Source organism: Arachis ipaensis, chromosome B08 (assembly GCF_000816755.2).
Source record: "Arachis ipaensis cultivar K30076 chromosome B08, Araip1.1, whole genome shotgun sequence".
Lineage (NCBI taxonomy): Eukaryota > Viridiplantae > Streptophyta > Magnoliopsida > Fabales > Fabaceae > Arachis > Arachis ipaensis.
In genome coordinates, this window is record NC_029792.2 from 1,819,778 (window position 1) to 1,843,315 (window position 23,538).

The window sequence follows — 23,538 nt, forward strand, 5'->3', positions numbered from 1 at the left end:
TTAGTCGGATTTTTTTGTTTTTGTTTGGTTAAGTTACCATGTGTTATGTGGTATGAACCAATGATCATCTCGCAATCAACGCTTTTTTCTTTTCTTTTTAAAGATGCTTTAAGATGACATTAGTCAGAAAGGAATTTAAATATTTAGTCACTGAATCTTATGAATCAATTTTTATTATTCAATCACTAATCTCAAAACTTAAAAGAGAAAATTATTTGGCGTCAATGCAGAGAAGCAGCAAAAAATTAAAAGCGAAAACCGAGAGAAAAACTCTCCCCTCTTGAATTGACGAGAGCCAACCAGCAAGTCCAACAGAAAAATTAAACAAGAACGAAATTAGAAGGAAAACAAAAACGAAATGATGGCACTAAGATTCTATGCTCCCCTGATGAGGGCCAACACATCTTCATCCTTGGGAAGGGCAGGGATTGCTCCCTTTTTGGTGGTGGTGATTGCTCCACATGCATTTGAATAAGTGAGAACTGATCTTAGCCTTGCTTCATCCTGCAATTGGAAAATAAAGTTACAACTTGAGATGAGGTGGATTAGAATAAAAAGAAGCTAGTATTGAGGATTTATTAGGATGTGTACTAAGTACTAACCTCAAGAATGGATTGGTCGTCAACAATCTTGGCCAAAAGAGAACCGACAAAGGAATCGCCAGCGCCAGTTGTATCAACTGTATTTACATGGAAAGCATCTACTGATCCATGGAAATTCTGGTTTTTGCACAGCCAGAGACAACTCATTAGTATTGCATGAAACAAAACAGAGGAAAAGTTAGCTGAGAAAAAGAACAAAAAAGGTTGTCATACAATACAAAAACTACTCATATGTAACTGTCAAAATGTTTTGACAAAGAAATTGTTGTTACCTTGGTGTAGTACCTAGAACCATGTTCACCAAGGGTGACAAGGAGCAACTTCAAGTTGGGGTGCCACAAGGACATGGCAGCCTCATCATCAATCTTGTCACTTTCAGTGAGGAACTCGAGCTCAACATCGCTGACCTTGATCAAATCAGCCTTCTCCCATATGCTTCGGATTTGCTTGCGAGCTTCCTCGGCCGATGGCCACAATGGCAGCCTCAGATTTGGATCGTAGGAGAGAAGGCACCCGGCGTCCTTGGCTACTTCCATTGCCTTCAGGTGTGCCGATCTGCATGGCTCCACGATCAAGCTTATTGAACCATAATGGAACACCTTTGCCTGCACATACAGGTCAAGTATACATGAAATATTAAGGTCAAATTTCATCGTAGTCAATGTATCTAAAGAAAAATAAAAAACACTACCATAAGGTTAATAATACGGTAACATCACAAAAATGTAACAAAGACGAAGTAACTTCATCAACGATAACGACATAGTAGCTAGAATCTCGATTTAACTCTTAAAATCTTTCGATATTACGATTTTAAATGAGTTTATCGATTTTACGAAATTTGTACTAAGTGTGACGATTTTACGATTTAAATCTTATTAAGATTTTACGTTTTACGTTTTTAATTTACTTTTCCGATTTCACGTAAAATCTCGATTTTCTCTACCTTGGATAACGATTAATTAAGAACTAAACCTTGTGTGATTTGCTGAAAAAAAAGGTAATTTCAGTAATTTTTTTTTTCTTTTTGGAAGGTTTTTATCTTATTGGCTGTGAATACATAATCGATTTTATCGCACCATACATGAAAAAGGTCGCCAGATATTTTGTTTTATTATTATTATTATTATTATTATGCACATGCTTGCTTCCTTTAGCCAAGGACATAAAAATAATTAAATTAGCCAACCACCTCCACCACCGACTACTAGTCATTCGATTTTTGTTTCCAAAAGATGAAGTAAATCCGCATCGTTGATTAGTAATAGACATAGTTAATTAGATTAAATTAAGCAACTTGTGATAATAATAATTCAATAGTTGAAAGGTACAATCAAGTTGGGGGCTTAGGGCATTGGCCAAAGACAATCCAGCATGACACAACATTATTATCATTTTGAAATAAAAAACAAAGAAAAAGATTAGTAGTCACAGTGATGTGAACAGGAAAAGTAAATACTCCCAAGCTAACGGCAGCGCGTGACAAGCACGAGCGGCAAAGAGAGAAAAAATACCATGATAAATTAGATAAACGGTAATTATAGTTCTCTAGTATTTGTTTGCATGCTCTTGTTCTTTGTTCTTTTGATCACTTGAATTTGAAGGCAATTGTTTGAGTAAAAGGGAACAACACTGAATCTGGACACATCTTGATACTAGATCCACCATCCCCACACAAGAACAACTTTTTGCTTAGCTACACACCACCCTCAAAATTCAATAGTCCATATCCATGGATCAGCACGTGAGTCACGCCTCATGACAACACAACACACCACACCAACCCCACCCACCCACTTTTTCCATCCCCATTATCAGGCCCTATTTCGGACAAAACAACAAGTTCATCCGATTTCAACATATTTCAATTTATTAAAAAATAATATTACTATGTTTGCTATTTTCTTCTATGTCCTACATCCAATTCATCCACATTTTTATTCTTGAATAAAACTTACCTATATTAATAATAACATCAACTATGTTATAAAAATTAATTAAGAAAAAATTAAAAAATCTTGCGAGTTTAATGCAGCGTTCTTAGATCTACCAGTGGGCCCCACTAAGATAAATCTGACGCGGCAGCGTCATCGTTTCCACGCCCACACCATCCCATACGCGCGTAACACCACGCGTTTCTTCCAAACATCGCATTCACAGTCCAATCCAACAACACAACATGAAAGACGAAAACAATAACATCGTTCTCCCCAAACAAAGAAAAAAATCGACAAGCTTAAGTTTGAAAGTTGAAAGACGGAGACAAAGAAGGAGATGCTTACAGATCTGATGAGTTCGAGGTTGAGTTCTTCGGGCTTGAGGAGCATGTCGGCGCTGGGGTTTCTGTAGAACATGAATTCACGCTCCCCGTCGGCGCGTAGGGTTACGAACGCCAACGCCGTACGTGCGCCCTGGTCAAAGGTGATCCCGTCGGCGACGACGCCGTTTTCCTTCAAGATCCCGGCAAGCATGTGACCGAACTCGTCATCGCCGAGCTTGCCGACGAAAGCGGCCTTGCCGCCGAGTCTGGCGACGGCGATGGCCACGTTAGCGGGGGCGCCGCCGGGAGCCTTGAGGAATCCAGGAGCCTCAGCGAGGGAGACGCCGGAGACGGTGGGAACGAAGTCGATGAGCATCTCGCCGAAGCTGACGACGAGACCGCTTCCGGTTGCGGGGATGCCATTGCTTGAAGCCATTTAAACAACGCAGATCAAAGCTTGTTAATGATAATAATAATAATAAGAAGAAGAAGAAGAAGAAGGAGAAGAATGAGAATGAGAGAGGGTTGAAGAGTGCTGCTGATGGAGTTTATATAATGAGAGAGAGCGAGAGAGATAAAGTGGTCAATGGATTTTAAATTTTAATTCGATAATAATTTTTATCTAATTTTGAATTAATTTAAATTAAAAATAATTAATAATTAATGATATAGATATAGATAGGTGCAATTTGCTATCTTTTGTTGAAATTTTGGTAACAGGTCATTGGTTGCGGTTGGGACTTTGTGGACTCTTGAAAGGTTGGATTTGAACGCTTTCTCTCTTGTTTGAGGTTTTGTTAGATTTTGAATTTCTGTAGACCGAAATTGAATTTTAAATTTTTAATTGGTATTATCTTTTCTTTCTTTTCAGATTTCTTACCATTTTGGATATTGGATAGGTGGATTAAAAATTTAAAATATGGATCGGATAATTATGAGTAAATGAATTTTCGCACCAAAGTATCTCTCGTTTAATAGGTGATTGATTCACTTTTTTTTTTTTTAATCTAAAGGGAAAGCGTTATCTTATCTCTGCTAGAAGTGTTTTTATTTAACTAAAATATATATACTAAAACATCAAATAAGGATAACTCTTCTTGAGCATAGAAATGTTGGGTGAGATTGTGAGATAAGATAACAACAATAAACATGCTTACTAGTTACTACTACTAAATATCAAAACATCACTAGGTAGGCAGTAAGAGTATTCAAATTCAAAATTGTTCATTTTATTTAATTTAATTTAAATGATAAAATATNNNNTTTTAATAATAAAATCTTAATTTTTTTAATTAAATCAATCCAAACTGTAATAGTTGATATGGATCAAATCAGATTTAAAAATAAATTCAAACTAATTCAATCCAAATCGCAACATATTATATATTTCAAAATCACTCAAAATGGGCCAAATTCATCGGATCAGTCCATTAACCTATTTAAATAGATGAATTTTACTTCTAAAATTAAACCCGTTTAAATTTTGAATTAAACGGGTTGAGTCCAATTAACCCGAAAAAAATGACAAACAGATAGTCCGTTTATTTTTTTATATTTTTCCAGAAAAAAGTAATATCCCAAGACAGTTTTTTTTTTTCTATTCGACCCATCAACTAAGAAAATACGGTTTATTTAAGATTTTTAATTTAAAAGTGATAATTTTTTGTCAAAATATTTTTTAAAAAAATATAATAAAAGAGTAAACGGACCAGTCCATTTAACCTATCGAACAAACCATAAACAGTTTTAACTAAAAAATTATAACTTGCAAATAAAGTTGGATTAAACAGACCGACCCTAAATAAATGGGACCGACCATTTGATAGCTCTACTCGCAAACACTTTTGCTAACTACTAAAGGTAAATAAATTAATTAATTAAATTGTAATATCGTTACATAAGTTAATTAGTTCATACAAAAATTTGTGATAGCTAAGTATAAAAATATAAAATCATAAAACATAAATTTGTTATGTTTTCTAACTATATTTTTTAGTAAATTAAAGATTAATTTACTATAAATTCAAATTTTATTTAAAAATTAAATATTAAATATTAAATAATAAAATTTAAATTTCTAATAATTATTTAACCGAACTAAGTTATCTAATTGCTCAGCCTAAATTGGTTATAAATTTCCATCTATGGGTGAATGAGTGCATGTTTTTAATGTTTTGGTATTTTAAAGGGAACAGGAAACTGGGCCTACATAGTACATAGCATCAGCAATAGCCAATAATCCCCATCATGATACCAGCCAGGCCAGCAACCTGCATCAAATTAATTTTTATTAAAATCTACGCATGCATTGTTTGGTACCATCGAACGGACCCATCTATATGATCATGAATCACTGAATTGAACAACAATATAAATATATGAATAAATTATCATTTGTACTCATAAAAGATATAGACGTTGATAAATGTATTCATATAAAAATAAAATAACAATTGTAATTACAGAAGATGATTTTTGTGTCAAGAGTACCCACACATTAGTTATATAATTGGTCTGTTAGGGTACTCTTGGCAGACAAAAATCATCTTCTGTGATTATAATTATCGTTTTATTTTTATATAAGTACATTTGTCAGCATTTATATCTTTTATAGGTACAAATGATAATTTATTCTAGTTTAGCGCAAATAAATTAAAAGAAAAAGAGTTGAATGTAATAAAGAACTTCCATTCTCATCAGTTTTATTTGCAACATATTAGATATATCACATCATTCAGGTTTTAATGGACACGGTACACGAGTTGCAAATTGTGTTCATTACTTTTATAATGTCTTGTTACTCGTTAATTTGTTAATTATTTGTGGTAGCTAATCAAATCTAAGGGTCTACCACCAACGAGAATGGTGTCATTTAATTAATCCAATCTTCATCATTGATGACTCAATGCCAACGTGGCATCATCATTATTTTAAGCAATGTAATCAGTACTTTACTGATTTATATTGCTTTAATTTCGGAAGTTGATTTCCTAACCATTTTATTTTTATACCATTTTGCACAGATTTTATATTTTCATTTATATTGAACACCCTAACATTTTTTCCAAAAAGGAAAAAAAAAAGTTGTGCTTCTAAGAAAATTTTTCATTATTGAGACATATCAACAAAAATAAAATAAACACCAATCCTTATTATCATTACTTCGGAGACAGGAAAGGACAAAAATCAAACAATTTATTCTCCTCCTTGATCTATCGAGTGAGAAATAATGTTAGTTCCCATCAACTGGCTTCAAAATAATACACTTATCATCTATTATTGAATAAAAAAAAATGCATGCATATACTATTAATTATTTTAACCTTATTTTATTGATTTAAATGGGTCCACCTCTCATGATTGACCTCAACTAATTTACACTAATATTTTTTTTAAACAAATAAATTCAACATAACAAGATAAAATATAGAATAAAAATATTTAACAATTCAAAAAATCAACAAAAAAAAAATTAACCTGTAGTCATTTTTGATATTGACATCAATAATTAAAAGAGTTCAATACTATTTTACTGGTCATAATTTATAAAAGACTTATTGAACCTTTATTTTTTAAAATTCTATCAAATTTTTCATAGTCAAATAGTACAAATTGTGATGCTAGCTATCCTGACAGTGGTGCTCGAGTTGGTTTTGCTTGTGTTAGCAGAAATTAGAAGGGAAGGTGACAATGAGACTGTTTGGGAACAATTGAGAGTCGTAGCATTTTGCAAGGAGAGTTGTTTGCTATTTGGAGAGGCTTTCTTTTAGCATGAGACTCGGGACAAAGAGACATTATATGTGAGACAGATTGTGTGGAGGTTTTTACTATTGTCAATAATTTACAAGATTGCTCTGGGTTTATTGATCCTTTGGTGTTAAAAATCCGAGATATCATGTATTGGAAATGGCGTGCTGATCTTCGATTAATCTTGAGAGATGTAAATACAATAGCAGACATCATGGCAAAGACTGCAATGAGGACTATTTCTCTTCAAATGGAACTTCCATTGCCTTGGAAGGAGTTTGAGAATAATATTCAGTGGGACTGCCTTTTTTAAGAAAAAATTAAATATGGTGCTATAAACTGCTAATAATTTTCCAAAAATTGAAGCAGATCGATCTCATGTATATATGAGTTTGGTCATTGAAATTGCATTGGTAGGCATAAAAAAACGGCTCAGGTAATCAGACGAGCGACGATGACCCAAAGAGATATACAAAACAAAGAACCCAATATAGGGCATGTTAACGTTGGTTAAGGTTTTCGTTAATCGTTAGTGTTCTATTTTAAGACAAGTGACATACACACACATGTAACATTTTGCGCCGTCTCCACCACGTCGTTGGATTGGATAACTCACTTTTGTAACTATTCATAATTTATAGATAAATCACATAACTAGATAAATGTGTGTGTAGTTTTTCAATAAATTAAAAAAATATATATTTGAGAATGCAGAGAAAAACAAAAAGTACATGATCGGATATAGGGGTGTTCATGGATCGGATTCGATCCGCATATTTGTGGTGTTTATTTGAATTCGATCCAAAAATTACGGATATAGATTCGATCCGCAAGGCTATCGAATCGGATCGGATCAGATCCGCACACTACTCGGATCGAATTGTGAATTTTGTGTATATATCCGCATATCCGCGTATCTGCAAATTAAAAATAAAAAAATAAATAAGTAAATATTTTTTTATGTTTTATTTCAACTAATAATTATCATATATATTGTATTATTTTAATTTATTATGTAAGAAAAGTATGTTTAATATTATTTTAAGAGTAAACATATTTAAAAGAATAGAAAAAATGAACTTTATTGATATTTTTTAATGAAAATAAGTTTTTAAAAATATTTTTGTATTTTGCAGATATATCATATATCCGATCCGATCCGACCCGATCCGTAAATGTGCGGATAGGATCGAATCTAAGTTTAAAAACTGCGAATATTGGATCCGATTCAATCCGATGATTTTAATGCGGATCGGATCAAAATTTTGGGCATATCCGATTCGATCTGCGTTCACTCCTAATTGAATATTGTTGAATAAATAGTGTTAGGAAGCCCGCACATTTTGTAATTTATAGTTATTAATTAGTTATTATTAATATTTTTAATGATGTGAGATTATTACATACTTTTTTATGGTTAAATGTTGATTAAATTTTAACAAAAATGCTGGCTCTTGAAGCTTTTTTTTATTGAATAATAATGAACATAAGGTGGATGGAGTCAGAGAGTTTGTGATGTTTTAGGAAAATAATAGTATCCCTTTTTTCTGCTTCATGATTAGCACATGATACTTGGAAGTTGTAGTCTTCAGAATCTGATTCTTTCATTGACACAAGTTTGAATTAGTCATCTTCGATTTTTGCTGTAATATCCGTGGAATCAGCTTCCGTAATGATATATTGAAAATGGATAAGTAGTGTGAAATTGTGATTTGTGAATGTGTGATGACCACTCAAATTGGTATATACAAGTTTTTGCTACTTACGTTATGGATTCATTCCATTGCATGCTCGTTGCTCCCTTTTATTCCCCTTTTTTTTCTTTTCCAAATCCGTAATTTAATTTCCACCATCCACTGACTGATTATAAATTTATAATAAAGGCATTTGGATCACGGCTGTTTGTTTTGACCATTGATTCCTTTTCAGCAACAATAATAATTAATCAAATTAAGAATCCCCCAAAATTAACTCAATTAGTATAGTGTTGCATACCCTACTTTCGATTCATAATATATTTCACGTTATCAAAATTCATATTTTTTTATTAACCTAAAATTAAGAATAAAAAATTTATTTATACACTAAAATTAATCATTGTTTTTATGAAAATAACTAATTTGGTAACTATTTTTTTATATACCCCAAAATTTTAATGCGTTAGAGTCCTTTCCAACTCCAAAATTGTCTCCAAACGTTATTATTAATAGTCGACGGCCTAGTAAGAGAACAATAAATAGACTTAACAGTTAATCTACCATCCGCAGAGTGTTTCCAGGCCATATAATCATCAGGGTTTGTTCATCTGAAAATCGGGACCATTGTGATATGATGATGAAGAACTTCCTCTGGAAGAAACCTTCTAAGCTCCTCCACATTCCAGTTAATTATTTCATTTATAACAAAACTTGCACTACAACATTTTCATTAATGATGGGGTCATTAGGCCTAACTTATTCGATTAGAGGTCCTCTCACATTAAACCAGTCATCTTTTTAAAATTTTATTAGTCTGTCATTGTTAACATTGTGCATGATGCCATATTTTAAGGTATCCCACATTCGAGCAAGTGCTCTCCACAGATCATAACATCTTAGCAGAGAATGATTCATGTTGCTAGGGGTTTTGTTATCATATTTGTGCCAAAGAACATCAGTCCAAAGGGTATGATGCTTAATAAGCAAATTCCAACCAATTTTGGTAAGAAAAATTGTGTTCATCACCTCCAACTTCTTCATTCCCAATTCTCAACCTCTTTGGGGAGACAAAGAGTGTCCCACTTAATAAGATTGGCTTTTCAGATGTTTTCATCTGAGCCCCATATAAACTTGCGTTGGGCACTTTCGATGCTGCTACATATGGTTTTTGAAACTTTACTGTGCTGCATAACAAAATTAGCGATAGGCGTAATAGCTGTCTGGACTAGAATAGCTCTTCCAGCCATGAATAAACTCTTTTGCTTCCAGCCACTAAGCTTGTTCTTAACCTTGTCAATAATATGTTTATACCTTTTAATTCTGCATCTTTCTTCTAAAAAATAGACTCCCAAATATCTTCCTACTTCTTTAGTTACCTGAAAATTCTCCTATCGCTGTAATGGCTATTTTACTATTGTTCACAACCCCTTTCGAGAAAAAGATAGTTGTCTTCCCGGAATTGACTATTTGACCAGAGGCTCTGTAGAATCTATCAAGGTAGTCGCGAATAACCTCCATTTACCTCATACTGGCCTCCACAAAAAGCATCAAATTATCATCGAACATTAAGTGTGAGATTCTTGGACCATCCATCCCAATTCTAAAAGGAACCCATTCACCACCTTGAACCAAATCTTCTATCATATGAAATAGTCTGTCCATACAGATGACAAAGATATAAGGGGACAGAAGATCCCCTTGCCTGATGCCACACGTAGGCCAGAACTTCTCAGTGGTTTCTCTTTTTCAAAGAACTTGGAAGCTAGAAAATTTGACACAATGCATAATTATCTCCATAATGTTGGGAGGGAGAGAGAATTCTTTTAGGCTTTTGCTCTATAAAAATCAAGTTAAGGTGGTCATACGCCTTTTTCAAGTCGATCTTTACTTTCATGAACCCTTTTCTAGTTTTGATCCTTTTCATGGAATGTATTATTTCCTGTGCAATAATAATGTTATCATGAATCTGTCTACCGGGTACAAAGCGGGATTGAGAAGGAGATATTCTTTCATTAAGGAGAGGTTTAATTTTGTTGGCAAGGATTTTTGTTACCATTTTATATGTCACATTACACAAGGTTATGGGTCTAAATTAGGCACAAATTATGGGTACTCAATTTTGAGAATAAGAGTTAAAAGGGTATTATTGACATCCTTTATACCTTCGGGGTTACTCTAGATTGTTTTCACAAAGCTAATAACAGATTTTTCAGTGACTTGCCAATTTTTCTTATAGAAACCAGCAGGTAATCCATCTTCACCAGGAGCTTTTAATAAACCCATCGAAAATATGGCATTTTTCACATCATCTTTATTCACCACTTGAAAGAGGCTATTAGATGCGTTACTATCCAATTCAGGGTAGAAATTGATGGTGTTTAGTTGACAATCCTGGTTGGTCATCGGGTCTTCAAAAAGCTTCTTAAAATAACTGCACATATAGGCCTTCAGAGCATTATGATCCTCTATCCATATTCCATAAGCAATCCTAAGTTTCAGAATTTTGTTCCGCCTTCTCCATGATGGCTTTTGTGTAAAAGTATCGGGTGTTACGATCACCTTAAACAAGCCAATTTTCTCTTGATTTTTGTAACCAAGAGAGTAATTCTCTATCAAGAATCTCCTCCAACTCTCTATTCAGATTACTCTTCAAATTGTCAAGAAAATTGCTATGACCATAACTCGGAGACTATTGGATGCCTCTGAGTCTATTGAGGATGGCCTTTTTTGCTTAAAAAGATGTCCAAAGACCTTACAATTCCAACCTTTTAATTTTTCAACAAAAGAAGGAATGACTTGAGATAACGGTATATGCTTCGACCAATGTTAGGTTAGGAATGGTTGGAAATCATTATGCAACTTTCACATGAATTCAAACCTGAAGGGTTTGGATTTTACATCTTGTTGCACACCATTGGACTTGATGAAAATAGGGTGGTGGTCAGATTTGATACGCGGCAACATTTCCACCATTGCATTGTGAAACTTAAATTTTCATTGCTGGTTACATATAGCTCTATCAAGCCTTTTAAAGATACGTTCATTCCACTGCCAAATAGGTCTCCTTTGGGTAAACCTCGTGCCATAGAAACCTAAATCTATAAGTTCACACATTTCCATTCAGTCTCTGGACCACCTTGTTTGGGCCAAATCGGTGGATGAGAATAAACTACTGTAAGAAGCCATCTATCTCTCCCATTCTCAATGGAGATATGAAGTGCCTGATCATGTATGCCTATCTCCTGAATTCTTAAATTAGCATTATTCCATAAGAGCCAAATCCTTTCCCAAAATCCATTAGCATCAATGCTTAAGGAGAACTGAAACCCATAATTTCTAATAGACTTGTCCACCACCTGTCCACTGCAACGAGTCTCTTGGATCGCTACAACATGAGGATTGTATTGTCTATAGTATTCTCTAATAATATTGGCAAACTTTGGGCTCGCTGCCCCCTAGCATTCCATGAGAGTATGATTATAATATGATAAGAATAAAAATTTGAAGCTACCGCTCCTGTGATCAGCAAGAAAACCATATGACTATGCATCTAGACTTGATCAGTCCATGTGAACGTCTTCCCCTCCAAAGACTTTCTTGTCTCTCCAGGCTGCCACCACAGCTGTTCCTTGTGTAGAAATGTCATCAATCTCATATCTAAGAAGATTAGCTCACCTGGGTCCGATGGTTCCGTTTCCATGACAACATCCATGTTGGGTTGGGGTGTTTTGGTCTCTTCCATCGACTCATGAGGGGAATTGTTTTTATGGAAAGGGAAGGATAGAGGCTGAGATTATATGGTTCTAGTTCATCATGTGTCAAAGCGTTTGATTCACTTGGGTATGACTGGAGTTTATCTTGGGCCATGAGTGATTTTTGTGCAGTGTGGGTCAGAACATTATGGGCAGCTTGTGTGGGGGATATGATAAGGGGCTATTGGGGAGTTGGGTTATTCTTAAGGATCTGTGGGGTGTTCATCATGGTTTGGGTTGTATGAGGGTTCTGGATTTGGGTCCTGTTTTGGGCTGCCATGGCTTTAGCTTTCCTCATGTCACTTCCAAACAAAAAAGTTTTGGCTTGATTCTGAGGGATCTCCTTAAGCTCCTGCGTTTGTTAATATTGCCTTGATTTTCAACGTTACGCTCATTATTTCCAAGATCGGTCAAAACCTCGTATCTTGTGCTTTCAGCCACATTCTTTGCCATGATCTTGTCTGCCTTGCGCTTAGCACCATTATCTTCCTTTTCTGTCGTGTCCTTCACTGTTGATTTTTTTTTACTTCCTTTGTTTTTGAACCACCATCCATTCACCAAACTCTTGTTGGGTAGACAAGACTTTTTTACCCTTGTCTCTTCCACTTCCCTTGCTCTGGTCACTCCGTTGTTGCTAGTTTCCTTCTCCTTGACCCTCCATGGCTGGAGTAATCCCTAAGCTTCCTTCCCCATTATTGTGTTTTACACTATTCTTTTCGATGCATCCGTCCTTGACATGCCCGAACCTTCCACATGAGAAACAAATCATATGGAATCCTTCGTATTCTACATGATAATTCTTCTCACTCACCATGTATTTGGCATTTAGAGGCCTGCTTAGGTCCAGCTCCACGCATTGACACACAAAGTTACCTCTTAACTGATTCGCAGTATTCATATCCACCTTAAGAGTCTTTTCAATATGATCCCCAACAGTACCAAGGAACCTCTTATCATAATACTCAATAGGGATATTAGGAAGCCTTACCCATGCCGCTATCTTATTAATTTCTGTTCCGAATGGATTAAAGTCTGGCACCCATCTCGTGATCGTGAGGTAGTGATTGAACATTAACCATGACCCCCATTCCATAATATGGTTGAAATCTTCTTGGTTGTATTATCTGACCATGAAAAACTAGTTTCCCAGGTCGATCAGATCTATACCTCCCATCTTATCCCACATTGTGTCTAGTCTGCGTTTCATCACCGCGTATGAAATTCTACGTCCCAGCAACTTAACAATGAGGACATGCTTCCAATGTCCCTCCAGCCTCTTCTTCTTTGCCTTGTTGACAAGGATGCTTATAGTGCCATTTTGGAGCCTCTTTGCAGATATAGACCGAATAGCTCTCTCCTCCTTCCTGCATCTCCTTAGAGCCTCCCTTTAAAATTGACTCATCTCTAACTCCTCCACCCTGTCCTCCTAGTTCTCTTTATTGGAATCACTCTCCGAAGAATCCCCCTCCTCACTGGAATCCTCAAAATTGAAGTATGGTTCAGCGCTTCCATGCATCACCAGGTCGGCGTAAGTCCTGGTCCTTCCGTTGGCTCCAATGAAAGCAATCTTCTCCACCATCCAGTCCTCCTCTCTAGTTATCTTTGTTGTCTCTCCTCCGTATTCACCTTTATTGTTTCGTAACTGTTTCTTGCTCTAATGGAACTGGTCCGCTTCCTCAATGTTACCCGGTATGTATGAAGTTTTCCTTTCAGGTTGTCTTTTTTAGAAACTTATTAAAGATTGGGTTTGTTTGTTTGGTTTGGTTTGTTCTGATGTGGTGTCTAAAAGAAAAAGAAAAAAAAAAGAAGCAAGTTAAAATTTATTGCCTAAACAAGTGACTATATAACTGTAGGTGAATAGTTGCATTTGTTATGGACTTGGATGTCGCGTCAAAAAAAGAAAAGAATAAAAGAAAAAAAAGTAGCAAGTTTTTTTTTTGGACGTGGCCTTGGGCCAGCCAAACAACCCGGCCCAAGGCACCTGAAGCTAAGAGACCCGCAACCAACCTTGACCCGTGCCCGACCCGGATACAACCTGACCCTCAACGCCTCAGCCTGGTCTTCTCCCTCCTTCACAGCGAGCTATCCAGCGTTGTGTTCTCCTCCTTCAGCGATGATGCATGTTCGTGATTCCGAGCTCCTCCTCTCCTATTGCCTATGTCATCCCTAATCCTGAGGGTTTCGTGCTAAAGTAGGCCATTGCTGCGCCTCACTATGGGTGTCCCATCCTGATCTGCGTCCCCTTTCCTCCCTCCAAATTCCGTTTTGTGCGCTGCTCCTCCTTCCATAGCCTTCAGTCGGATCTGCCATGCAACCTCCGTCGAATCCTTGGGTTGACGATCGCTACCCCCTCTCCAGCATACTGCATTCTGAATCTTTGCCCGATCGACTGCGCCTCCTCCTCGGTCCTTATCTGCTCCATCGAAGACTTTCTTGTGGCTGTCGTTGGTGGGTAGGTGCATTGCTTTGGCGCGATGCTGCTCCTTGATTTTCGCTGCTGGCTTGTCTCGGGTTTCTGTTTCCACCCCTCCAGGTAACCTCTCTTCTATTTGCAATTCTTGATGGGTGGTTGAATCGGAATTGTTTTTGGCTAGATTCTGTATTACTTGATTCTGTATATCTTGAATATGATGAATTGTTGCGAGACTTGCTTCTGATCTGATTGTATTCCTTACTTGAGTAGGTGGGTTCATTGTCCACTATCTCCCAAGATTATTCCCCGCTGCCATCGCTGCCAGTTGGTGAGCTAATTTGTTGCCATCCCTTGGAGTCCAGGTAGCTCCCACATCTGGAGCCTCTTCCAGCAGTTGGAGAATATCTCGAATGATTGCATCTGCTTCTGCTATGGGCGTTTTAGCCTTGATTGCCTTAACAAGAGGTAAGCTGTCAGTTTCAATTATGCAATTGGGTATCTGAAGATTCTTAATAAGTATGAGTGCTTCTCTGTATGCTTGAGCTTCCGCTATTAATGGTGATATTGTCTTGAATGTTGCTATTGTCTCAGTGATGACTTTTCCTTGCCAGTCCCTTACTACCGCTGCTAGAGCTGCTGTACTGGTATCCCTGTGGAAAGCTACGTCTGTGTTCACTTTCAACCTATTCTTTGGCGGCGGTCTCCAGGTAATTCTTTTTCTCACACCGCCCCTGCCTGTATATGGAGTGTTTGCTTTACTGGATTCCTATGTTGCCTTATGAAATTTTGCTGTTAGATATTCTGATTGAATTATTACTTTTTGTGGGCTGATTTCTGTTTGCTGGAATATATGGTGGTTCCTTGCTTTCCAAATGCACCAACAAACACATCCGAGCTTGCATAAAGTTTTCTCTTGTTCACTCCCTGATTCAGTCTTTATTCTTATGATTTTATCCATTATCCATTCTCCAAAAGATCTTACATTATAGGCCGTAGGAACAATTTGAATACTGGATCCGAACCACACTGCTCTAGTCCACGGACACAATAATAGCGCATGTTCAATTGTTTCATCCTCTTTCTGGCATATGCTGCATGTGGGTGTCGTTGTAATTCTCCGCTAATGCAGATTCGTGTTTGCTGGCAAAATTCTATGCACTGCTTTGCATAGAAAAATTCTAACCTTTTGAGGCACCGGTAGTCTCCAAATAGCTTCCCAAACCTCCCTCCAATCCTGACTAGTCGAAGCCTTGCAGATTATTCCCTCTTCCTTCGAATCCTTCTTCTGCTTAGCGACATGATAACCGGTTCTCACAGTGTACTGTCCATCCTTTCTGTGCTGCCAAACAAAGTAATCCTTCTTGTTGATCAGGCTAATAGGAGTCTTAGTTATTAGTTCAGCTACGCTTCCATAAAAAAAATTCTTTAATCTTGTTCCTATCCCAACCCTCCCCTTCTCTAATCAGCTCACTCACCTTTCTAATATCTCCTGCTCCGCCTCTTCCCAATTTTCCTATCCCTGCCACCCAATTGTCTTCCCAAATATCTACCTCCGCTCCATTTCCTATACTCTTTTTTTTTGTCTGGGCCAAAGGCCTGAAGAAAAACCCGGTTTGGAGAGATCCGCCCCGATTCCACAACAAAAGCTGAAGCCGTGCTCTAATTGAATAGAAAGGAAACTGCTGAACTTGCAATGTTCTCCATTGCATGGTATATGGCGCCACTTTCATGTCCTATGGGAGCTTTTGGATTTCAATTGCAATCGAGTACGCGCCGTGCTGCTTCGCCTGTGTTTCCCCTTCTTCTTAGCTCAAGGTGGTTCTGTTGGGCTTCATTGCCTTGTGCTGTAGAGCTGCCTCTTAAATCCAAGGCAGAGAGAGCCGTCTCGAGAACGGGCGTACCTACTGCTCCAAATTTAAGTGCGATCTGGCCTGCACTCTGACTCTGATTCCCTGCATTGCTCTGCTGATCCTCTCTTGTAACTTTCATTTCAATTTGATCCCTCGTGAAGCTTCCTTGATTGGTTTGTGACTTTCTTCCTCGAAGCCCCGATGTAGTATGCTTTCCGTTATTTGTCTGCTGTTCAATTGTGTTTGTAGCTTGCATCCAACCCACAGAAGTGTTCGCTCCTATCCTGCTAGCTAGCCGAGCCTCCTTTTGAAGAATGTCCTGTATCGGAGTAGGGGGGTTCCCAGTCCAATTTCTCTCAAGCTTTCGTTCCACTTCCATTGCTGTCGCCTTGTGAGCCAGTTGATTCCCCTCCCTTGGTGTCCAGGTAAGACCACAGTTCTCTACTTCCTTCATCCATTCTAAAATATCTCTTAAAATGGGTTCTGCTTCGCCTCCTATGTTATTTGATTTCAGAGCTTGTACCATGAGAAGGTTATCCGACTCTATTAAAATTTTATTTAATCTAAGATTTCTTGCTAGGATGACTGCATTTCTAATTGCTGTTGCCTCTGCTGTTAGGGCGGAGCTTGCCTTGATTCTGTTCGTAGCCCCCATGAGGAGTCTCCCCCTATTGTCTCTGATCATTGTTGCTGTTGCTCCTTCTCCTGAGTTGCAGTTAAAAGCTGCATCCACATTGGCCTTGATCCACTCCCCTGGTGGTGGCTTTCAGGTAGCTGCTTTCCATTTTTTTGCCATGTTTGTGTTTGTTGCTGTTTGTTGCTCCTCCTTTGTTGCTGCCGTATATTCCTTCTCCATTGCACTGGCTCTTTCAATTGTAGTCTTAGGATTGACTGCTATATTTTGAAAATAAGTTCTGTTTCTTGTTTTCCATAGTTTCCAACAGAAATAAGCAATTTTAGCGATCATTATATCCTGATTCTTGTCCTTGTCTGCTCTAATTTTCCTGACATTCTTAAGAAACCAGTTTTCAAAAGTAGAGACAGTTTCTGTTGATTGACTGAGTTGGCATTGAGACCCAAACCAGGCTGCCCTAGTCCATGGACATAGTAAGAGGGTATGTTCTGTAGTTTCAACATTCTCATTGCAAATAAAGCATATGGGATTCCTTGTGAGTTTTTTTCTAAATAGATTGGCCCCACTGGTAGGATATTCTGAACCGCCTTCCACATGAACATTTTAATCTTCTGTGGTACATGAAGTTTCCAGATTTCTGTCCACACCTCCTTGTCCTCTCCACTTGTTGATGGTGTATTAAGATTATGTTCGTTATCCTCCTCTCTAACAGCATGGTATCCCGTCTTTACCGAGTAGCATCCGTCCGACTTATACGGCCATTTTAGACTATCCTCTCTGTCAATTAAGCTTATCGGGGTTCTGAGAATCTTGATAGCTATATCAGTCGGGAATATCCTTTTGATCTTTACTTCGTCCCACCCTTCTCCTTGTTTTATCAGCTCTTCCACTACGTTTACCTCTTGATTTCTCTCTCTGAAAATCCTCCCCATGCCGTAAACCCAGGAATCCTCCCAAATATTAATAGTTCTACCATTACCAACCATTCACTTTCCTTTCCTTCTCAAGAAATCTCTCCCTTGTATGATGCTTTTCAATACCCAGGACAAACCATCTTTTACTTTCGCCTCCCAAAAGCATTCCCTTGGGAAATAAACGACTTTGATAATTTTAACCCAAATTGCCTCTGGTTCTTGTAAAATCCTCCATGACTGTTTTGCCAAAAGGGCTAGATTTTGTTGTTGAAAATCTTTGAAACCTAAGCCTCCCTCTTTTTTGCTTTCACAAATCTTCCTCCAGCTTCTCCAATGAATACTAGAGACCTTATTATTAGAACTCCACCAGAACTTTGCAACTTTGGCACTTAATTTTCTACAGAAGCCTTTGGGAAATAAGACCACATTCATAGCATAGACCGAAATGGCTTGAACCACTAATTTGATGAGGGTTTCTTTTCCCGCTTGGTTGAGTAAATTTTCTTTCCATACTTCCAGTTTGTTCATTACTCTCTCTTCTAACCAAGCCAAAGCTTTGCTCTTTGATCTCCCCCAATGAGCCGGTAACCCCAAATATTTGTCCGGATTGTCCCATGTGCTCATGCTCAAAATCTCCTCTATGTCCACTCTAGCTTGTAATGCCACTTGCTTGCCAAATGTGATCCCTGATTTCTGTAAGTTTATTTTTTGCCCTGATGCCTCGGTGTATTGGTTCAGGATGGAAATAATTTGGTATGCCTCCTCCACATTTGCTTCAGCCAAAATAATACAATCGTCTGCAAATAGAAGGTATGTGAGTGTAGGTGCCGTTGGTGCTATCTTAAATCCTTTAATTCTTCCCTGCTCTTGTGCTTCTTTCATCAAAATAGTTAGGACTTCCGCCGCTAGTATGAACAAGTAAGGTGATAAAGGGTCCCCTTGTCTAAGTCCTCTACTAGGAATGATTTTTTTTGAGAGAGCACCATTTACTTTAATCCGGTAGGATGTTGTAGTGATGCACTCCATAACAAGCTTGACCCATTTTGGATGAAACCCAAAGGCCTTCAGTACCGACTCAATAAAATCCCACTCCATTCGGTCATAAGCTTTATTCATGTCGAGCTTAATCGCCATATTCTCTGCCCCATTGCTTTTTCTTTTTTCCAAGCTATGGTATATTTCTTGTACAATTATGATGTTGTCTTGGATGAGCCTGTTGCTCACAAACACACTTTGGATAGGTGAGACAATGTCGTTAAGCATGTTTTTAAGTCTCTTTACCAAAATCTTGGAAATAACTTTATAGATGAAGTTGCAACAGCTAATAGTTCTCAGTTGATTGAGATTTTCTGGTCTGTTGACCTTGGGCACGAGCACCACCGTGGTTTCACTTATGTCTGGATGGATCTTTTCGTTTTCAAAAAAATCTCTAACCACTGCAACTAAATCTTCCTTAACCACCTCCCAGTGGCTTTGAAAAAACATTCCGTTCAACCCGTCTGGCCCCGGGGCTTTGAGGCCTCCCAAGCTGAAGACAGCCTCTCTTACTTTTTCTTCATCTACCTCTCTTGTGAGCTCATCATTCATCTCCTGTGTTACTCTTTTTGGCACTTTTTGGATGCATTGATCTACACCTTCTCTTACAGATTTAGTGAACAAGTTGGAGAAATATTCTTCTATCATTCTCATTATGGTTGAACTGTTGGTCACCTAGTTTCCACTGCTGTCCTTTATTCTCTCAAGTTTATTTATATCCCTTCTTTGCAGAGTTGTGGCAAGAAAAAAAGCTGTGTTGCTATCTCCCCATTTTAACCATTTGAGTCTTGATCTCTGACCCCAATACTTCTCTTCTTGTTTCCATAATTGTTCTATCCTCTTCTTGATGTTCTGCGACAGTTCCTGCCGCTGCTCGGTTAAGCTTGAGTTTTGGAGGTTTTGGAGTTCTTCCTGTAGTTTTGCTATTTCCCTGTCAGCTTTAGTAAAGTTTCTCCTGCTCCAACTTTTGAGCTCCTTTTTACAGCTTTCCATTCTCTCTATCAAGTTTTCCCATTTGTTTATTTCTCTTGCGCTTCTATTCCAGCCTCTTTTAACCACTTCTTTGCATTCTCGGTGATCTTCCCAATGAACTTCATACTTGAAATATCTTGGGCATTTCTTCTTCGGCTCTAGAGTAAGAACAAGTGCGCAGTGGTCTGAGCTTATAGCTGGTCTAGTTTCTAACCTGGCATGTTGATAGATAAGCCTCCATTTTCAGTTTGCTAAGCTGCGATCAATTCTTTCCTTGGTGATAAAGCCTTGTCTTGGGTTGCTAAACCAAGTGATTTGTCCACCTTTCAACTCCAAATCCATGAGATAATTGGCATCAATGAAGTTTCTGAAGTCGACCATTTGACTGCTTGGTTTGGGATGAAGACCTTCTTTTTCGTCTTGGCAAATGATATCATTGAAATCCCTGATAAACAGCTGTGGTATTAACTCACTATCTTGGTTTTCAGCCATTTCCTTCCAAAGCAGCCTTCTTTGAGCGAATTTCAGACTTCCATATATAAATTTACACTTCCATTTGTTACCTTTCCTGTCATCAATATTAGTAGCAATAAGATTTTGGGACCAAGAGTAGACGTCAAGATCGATACTATCATTCCAAAATAAACAGAGGCCCCCGGACAAACCCCGGGGTTCCACAGTAAAGCAATTAGTAAATTTGAGCTTTTTCTTAATGCTTCTAATACATTTCTCCCTAGCCTTAGTTTCCATTAAAAATACTATGGTCGGCCTTATCTGTTTGCACAGAATTCTTAGTTCCGAAACTGCCGCAGGCACCGCCAACCCCTAACAGTTCCAGCTTAAGATGGTCATGGCTGAGGGTGGGGCATGGTAAGGCCCGCCTCCTCAGCCATCATTTGATTGTTGTCCTCTCCTTCTGATTGCTGTATCTTTCTTATCTCTGCTCCCATGACTTCTTTCCCTTGTGTTCTCCCTTTCTTGCTACAGCTGCTCATCTCTTCTTCTTCCGTTGCACCTTCCTGATTGTCATATTCTATCAGCATTTGGTCTTCTCCTTCCCTCTTCCTTTTGAGCTTTAGTCTGGCCTTGATGCTTTATGCTAGTTCTAGTTCCCAAGGTTCTGTTGTGTTCTTCTTCTCCTTGTTTTCTTCTTCCTCCCCCTCTTCCTCCGGAAATTCCACAATGTATCTCTCGCCTATTGTGGAGTTATATATTTGGGTTTCTATTTTGCTGTTACCTTTTGGCTTCTTTTCCTGCTTTTCTCTGACTTTCCAGCAGCTCTTATGTTCTCCAATATCCTGCGTCTTCTTTCTGCTTTCTTCTTCATCCTCTTCTCTTCCTTTTCCCCATCTTGCTAATAAAAGCTGATGTATAGTAGGGGCCTTGGATTGACACTCATCGCTTCCTTCCTTTTCCATCATGCTCAGTCCGTTGTTACAGAGGTCCACCCTGTTGCTGTTTTGAACCTCCTTGGAGTTTTTTGGTTTGTGGTTTGTACTTTCTTTTTGGCTGTCCAAGTTTTTCTTCATGGGCAGGCCCACCTGGTTCTCATTCCTCATTTCTTGATATTCAGTCTCTTTTTGTTTTGGGCTTGTTTCATGTTGGCCCATACGCTTGGTCCTTCCTTTTTCCACTAGGTTTTGTAGAAGGTTCCCAAGTTCCTCTATGATGTCGTTTCCTTTGTCAGTATCTTTTCTTTCGTCAGAATCTTTTCCTCCTTCTCCATTCTGATTATCCTCGTTTCTCTCTCCTTTTTCTTTCCCCGTTTTTTCAGGGATTTCGCCGTCATTCTTCTCTTCCCCCATCACTCTCAGTCTTTCAGTTTCCTTTTCTCCCGCAAATCCCTCCTTCTCTGACCGTTGATGTTTATTTTTGGATTCACCTACTCTGCTATTTTCTGAATGCCTGCTTTCACTCTCTGTATTGTGATCGTGTTCTCCACGTGCTCTTTCTTCCACCTCTTGTCCTTCTGAGTTTTCTTCTTTGTTCTTCCTCGTGCCTCTGTTGAAATTTGCTCTAACAGGGTTTACTCCTAACCCGGGCTCATATCTGGGTCTCAGAGGATCCCAGTTTGCCATTGCCATCTCCTTTTTGCATTCCTTCTTTCCATGTCCTATGATACCGCATCTCAGGCAGTAGCAATCTTGAAGCCTTTCATATTTGAACTCTATCCATGTTTTTGGTCGTTCTTCTCTAGTCATCCAGAAGCCTGTAGGGAGGGGATTTGAAATATTTATAGCTACTCTTACTCTTAGGAAGGTTCTGACAAAGACATTCCCTCTTTTTGGATCCTCCACTTCCACCACTACTCCTAGCATATTGCCAATAGTTTCTGCGGTTTCCCTTTCCATGTATTCCAGAGGAACTCCATGTATTTGTACCCAAAACTCCATAAACTCGTGACTAACTTCATAAATGGCTGCATTTTGCCCCCATAGTTGCAGGTTAAGGAGGTGGCCTTTGACACACCAAGGTCCCCCTTTGAGAATTTGCACCCCTCTTCTCTGGTCCCTGAAGCTCACTAGAAGTTTGCTCTTTCCTACCTCAGAGATGAAGATGTCCTCTGGTTCCCCCAGATGCCCAGAAGTGCATTTTTGCTTGCCTTAAAGCTAATTTCTCTATCTGCTACTATTTTACCCACTAAATTGATGTAATTTTCTCTGTATTCCTTCTTTTCTTTCTTATTGATTGTGACGGTCATTCCTTCAATCTGTTGTAGTCGATATGTTGCTTTTGCTATGATTCCTTGTTGGCTTGTTGACCCTTCTTCGTGATATTACAGGTTGCTGTGGGATTCCATGTGAATGGTTAGCAGATGAAAATTCTGGTGGTTGAGTTATCTTGAAAAGGAGTGGCTAGTGTTTGTTTGTATAAGTGTAGATTGGGGGTTGATATTTGGGTTTTGGTTGAATGATAAATAGTGTTAATGACACAAATGAAAAATTGGGAATGAAAAGTAAAATTTTGATGAAGCTAAACCTCACAAGGATAGAACCAGAGTTCTACTTGACTCTCCTTGAGAGAGAAAGCTGCTCTCCTTTGAGAGATAACTATTGCATGGTTTGATATCTGAAGCTCACTTTTCAAGGCTTTCAAATCTTGAATCTTTGGATTTGTCTCATAATGCATTTGCTTTCAATGTTATTCCCTATACTCCAAGTGACTAGATATATGACTGTAGGTGAATAGTTGCATTTATTTTTGGGTTAACAGAGGGTTACAGGCCCAATAGTTGTATTTAATTTATAGTTCCAAAGTGAAGAGCCCAAAGATACTGGCGGCCCAATAGAAATGTCTACCGTAGAAAAATATCTGAGCTAGGCACACAACAGAAGCCCAATTCACTGGTGAGTTTATTGTGATGGTCCAAGAAGAGGACCAAATCAAATGGATTGGACAAAAAGTCAAAATAATTGACCAAAAAACAATAATAAGACTCAGATAAATAATTAAACAAGTAAATGACAAAAAAAATGAAAAGTAAATGGTTAGAAAAGTATAAATAAAAATATTATACAACAAAATCAGAATTAATTATTATATACTTTTATTTATAAATATATGTCTTGTTTAATATATATTTTATATTAATAATTGATTTTAATATATACTAAATCAACCAAAATATCACCATAGACTAACAATAATAATATAAAAATATC

At 37.9% G+C, this 23,538-nt stretch overlaps 1 protein-coding gene and 1 long non-coding RNA gene across 2 annotated transcripts; one reads left to right on the plus strand and one right to left on the minus strand.

Moving 5' to 3' along the window:
- On the minus strand, positions 161-3,400 carry LOC107613172 (fructokinase-2). Its single transcript, XM_016315035.2, has 4 exons — positions 2,885-3,400; positions 875-1,207; positions 603-719; positions 161-504 (listed from the first exon to the last, which is right to left on the minus strand). The coding sequence occupies exons 1-4, from the start codon at positions 3,296-3,298 to the stop codon at positions 376-378; spliced, it is 993 nt and encodes a 330-aa protein (XP_016170521.1). The 5' UTR covers positions 3,299-3,400; the 3' UTR covers positions 161-375.
- LOC110266162 lies at positions 14,512-14,868 on the plus strand. Its single transcript, XR_002353174.1, has 2 exons — positions 14,512-14,591; positions 14,742-14,868. It is a non-coding gene; the product is annotated as an uncharacterized LOC110266162 (long non-coding RNA).

Excerpts from the sequence above, each read along its gene's own strand:
- LOC107613172 (XM_016315035.2), bottom strand. The coding sequence starts at position 3,298 with ATGGCTTCAAGCAATGGCATCCCCGCAACCGGAAGCGGTCTCGTCGTC. Across the intron at positions 1,208-2,884 it reads ACCTCGAACTCATCAGATCT|GCAAAGGTGTTCCATTATGG; the intron begins GTAAGCATCTCC and ends CTGTATGTGCAG. Across the intron at positions 505-602 it reads ACGACCAATCCATTCTTGAG|GATGAAGCAAGGCTAAGATC; the intron begins GTTAGTACTTAG and ends TTCCAATTGCAG.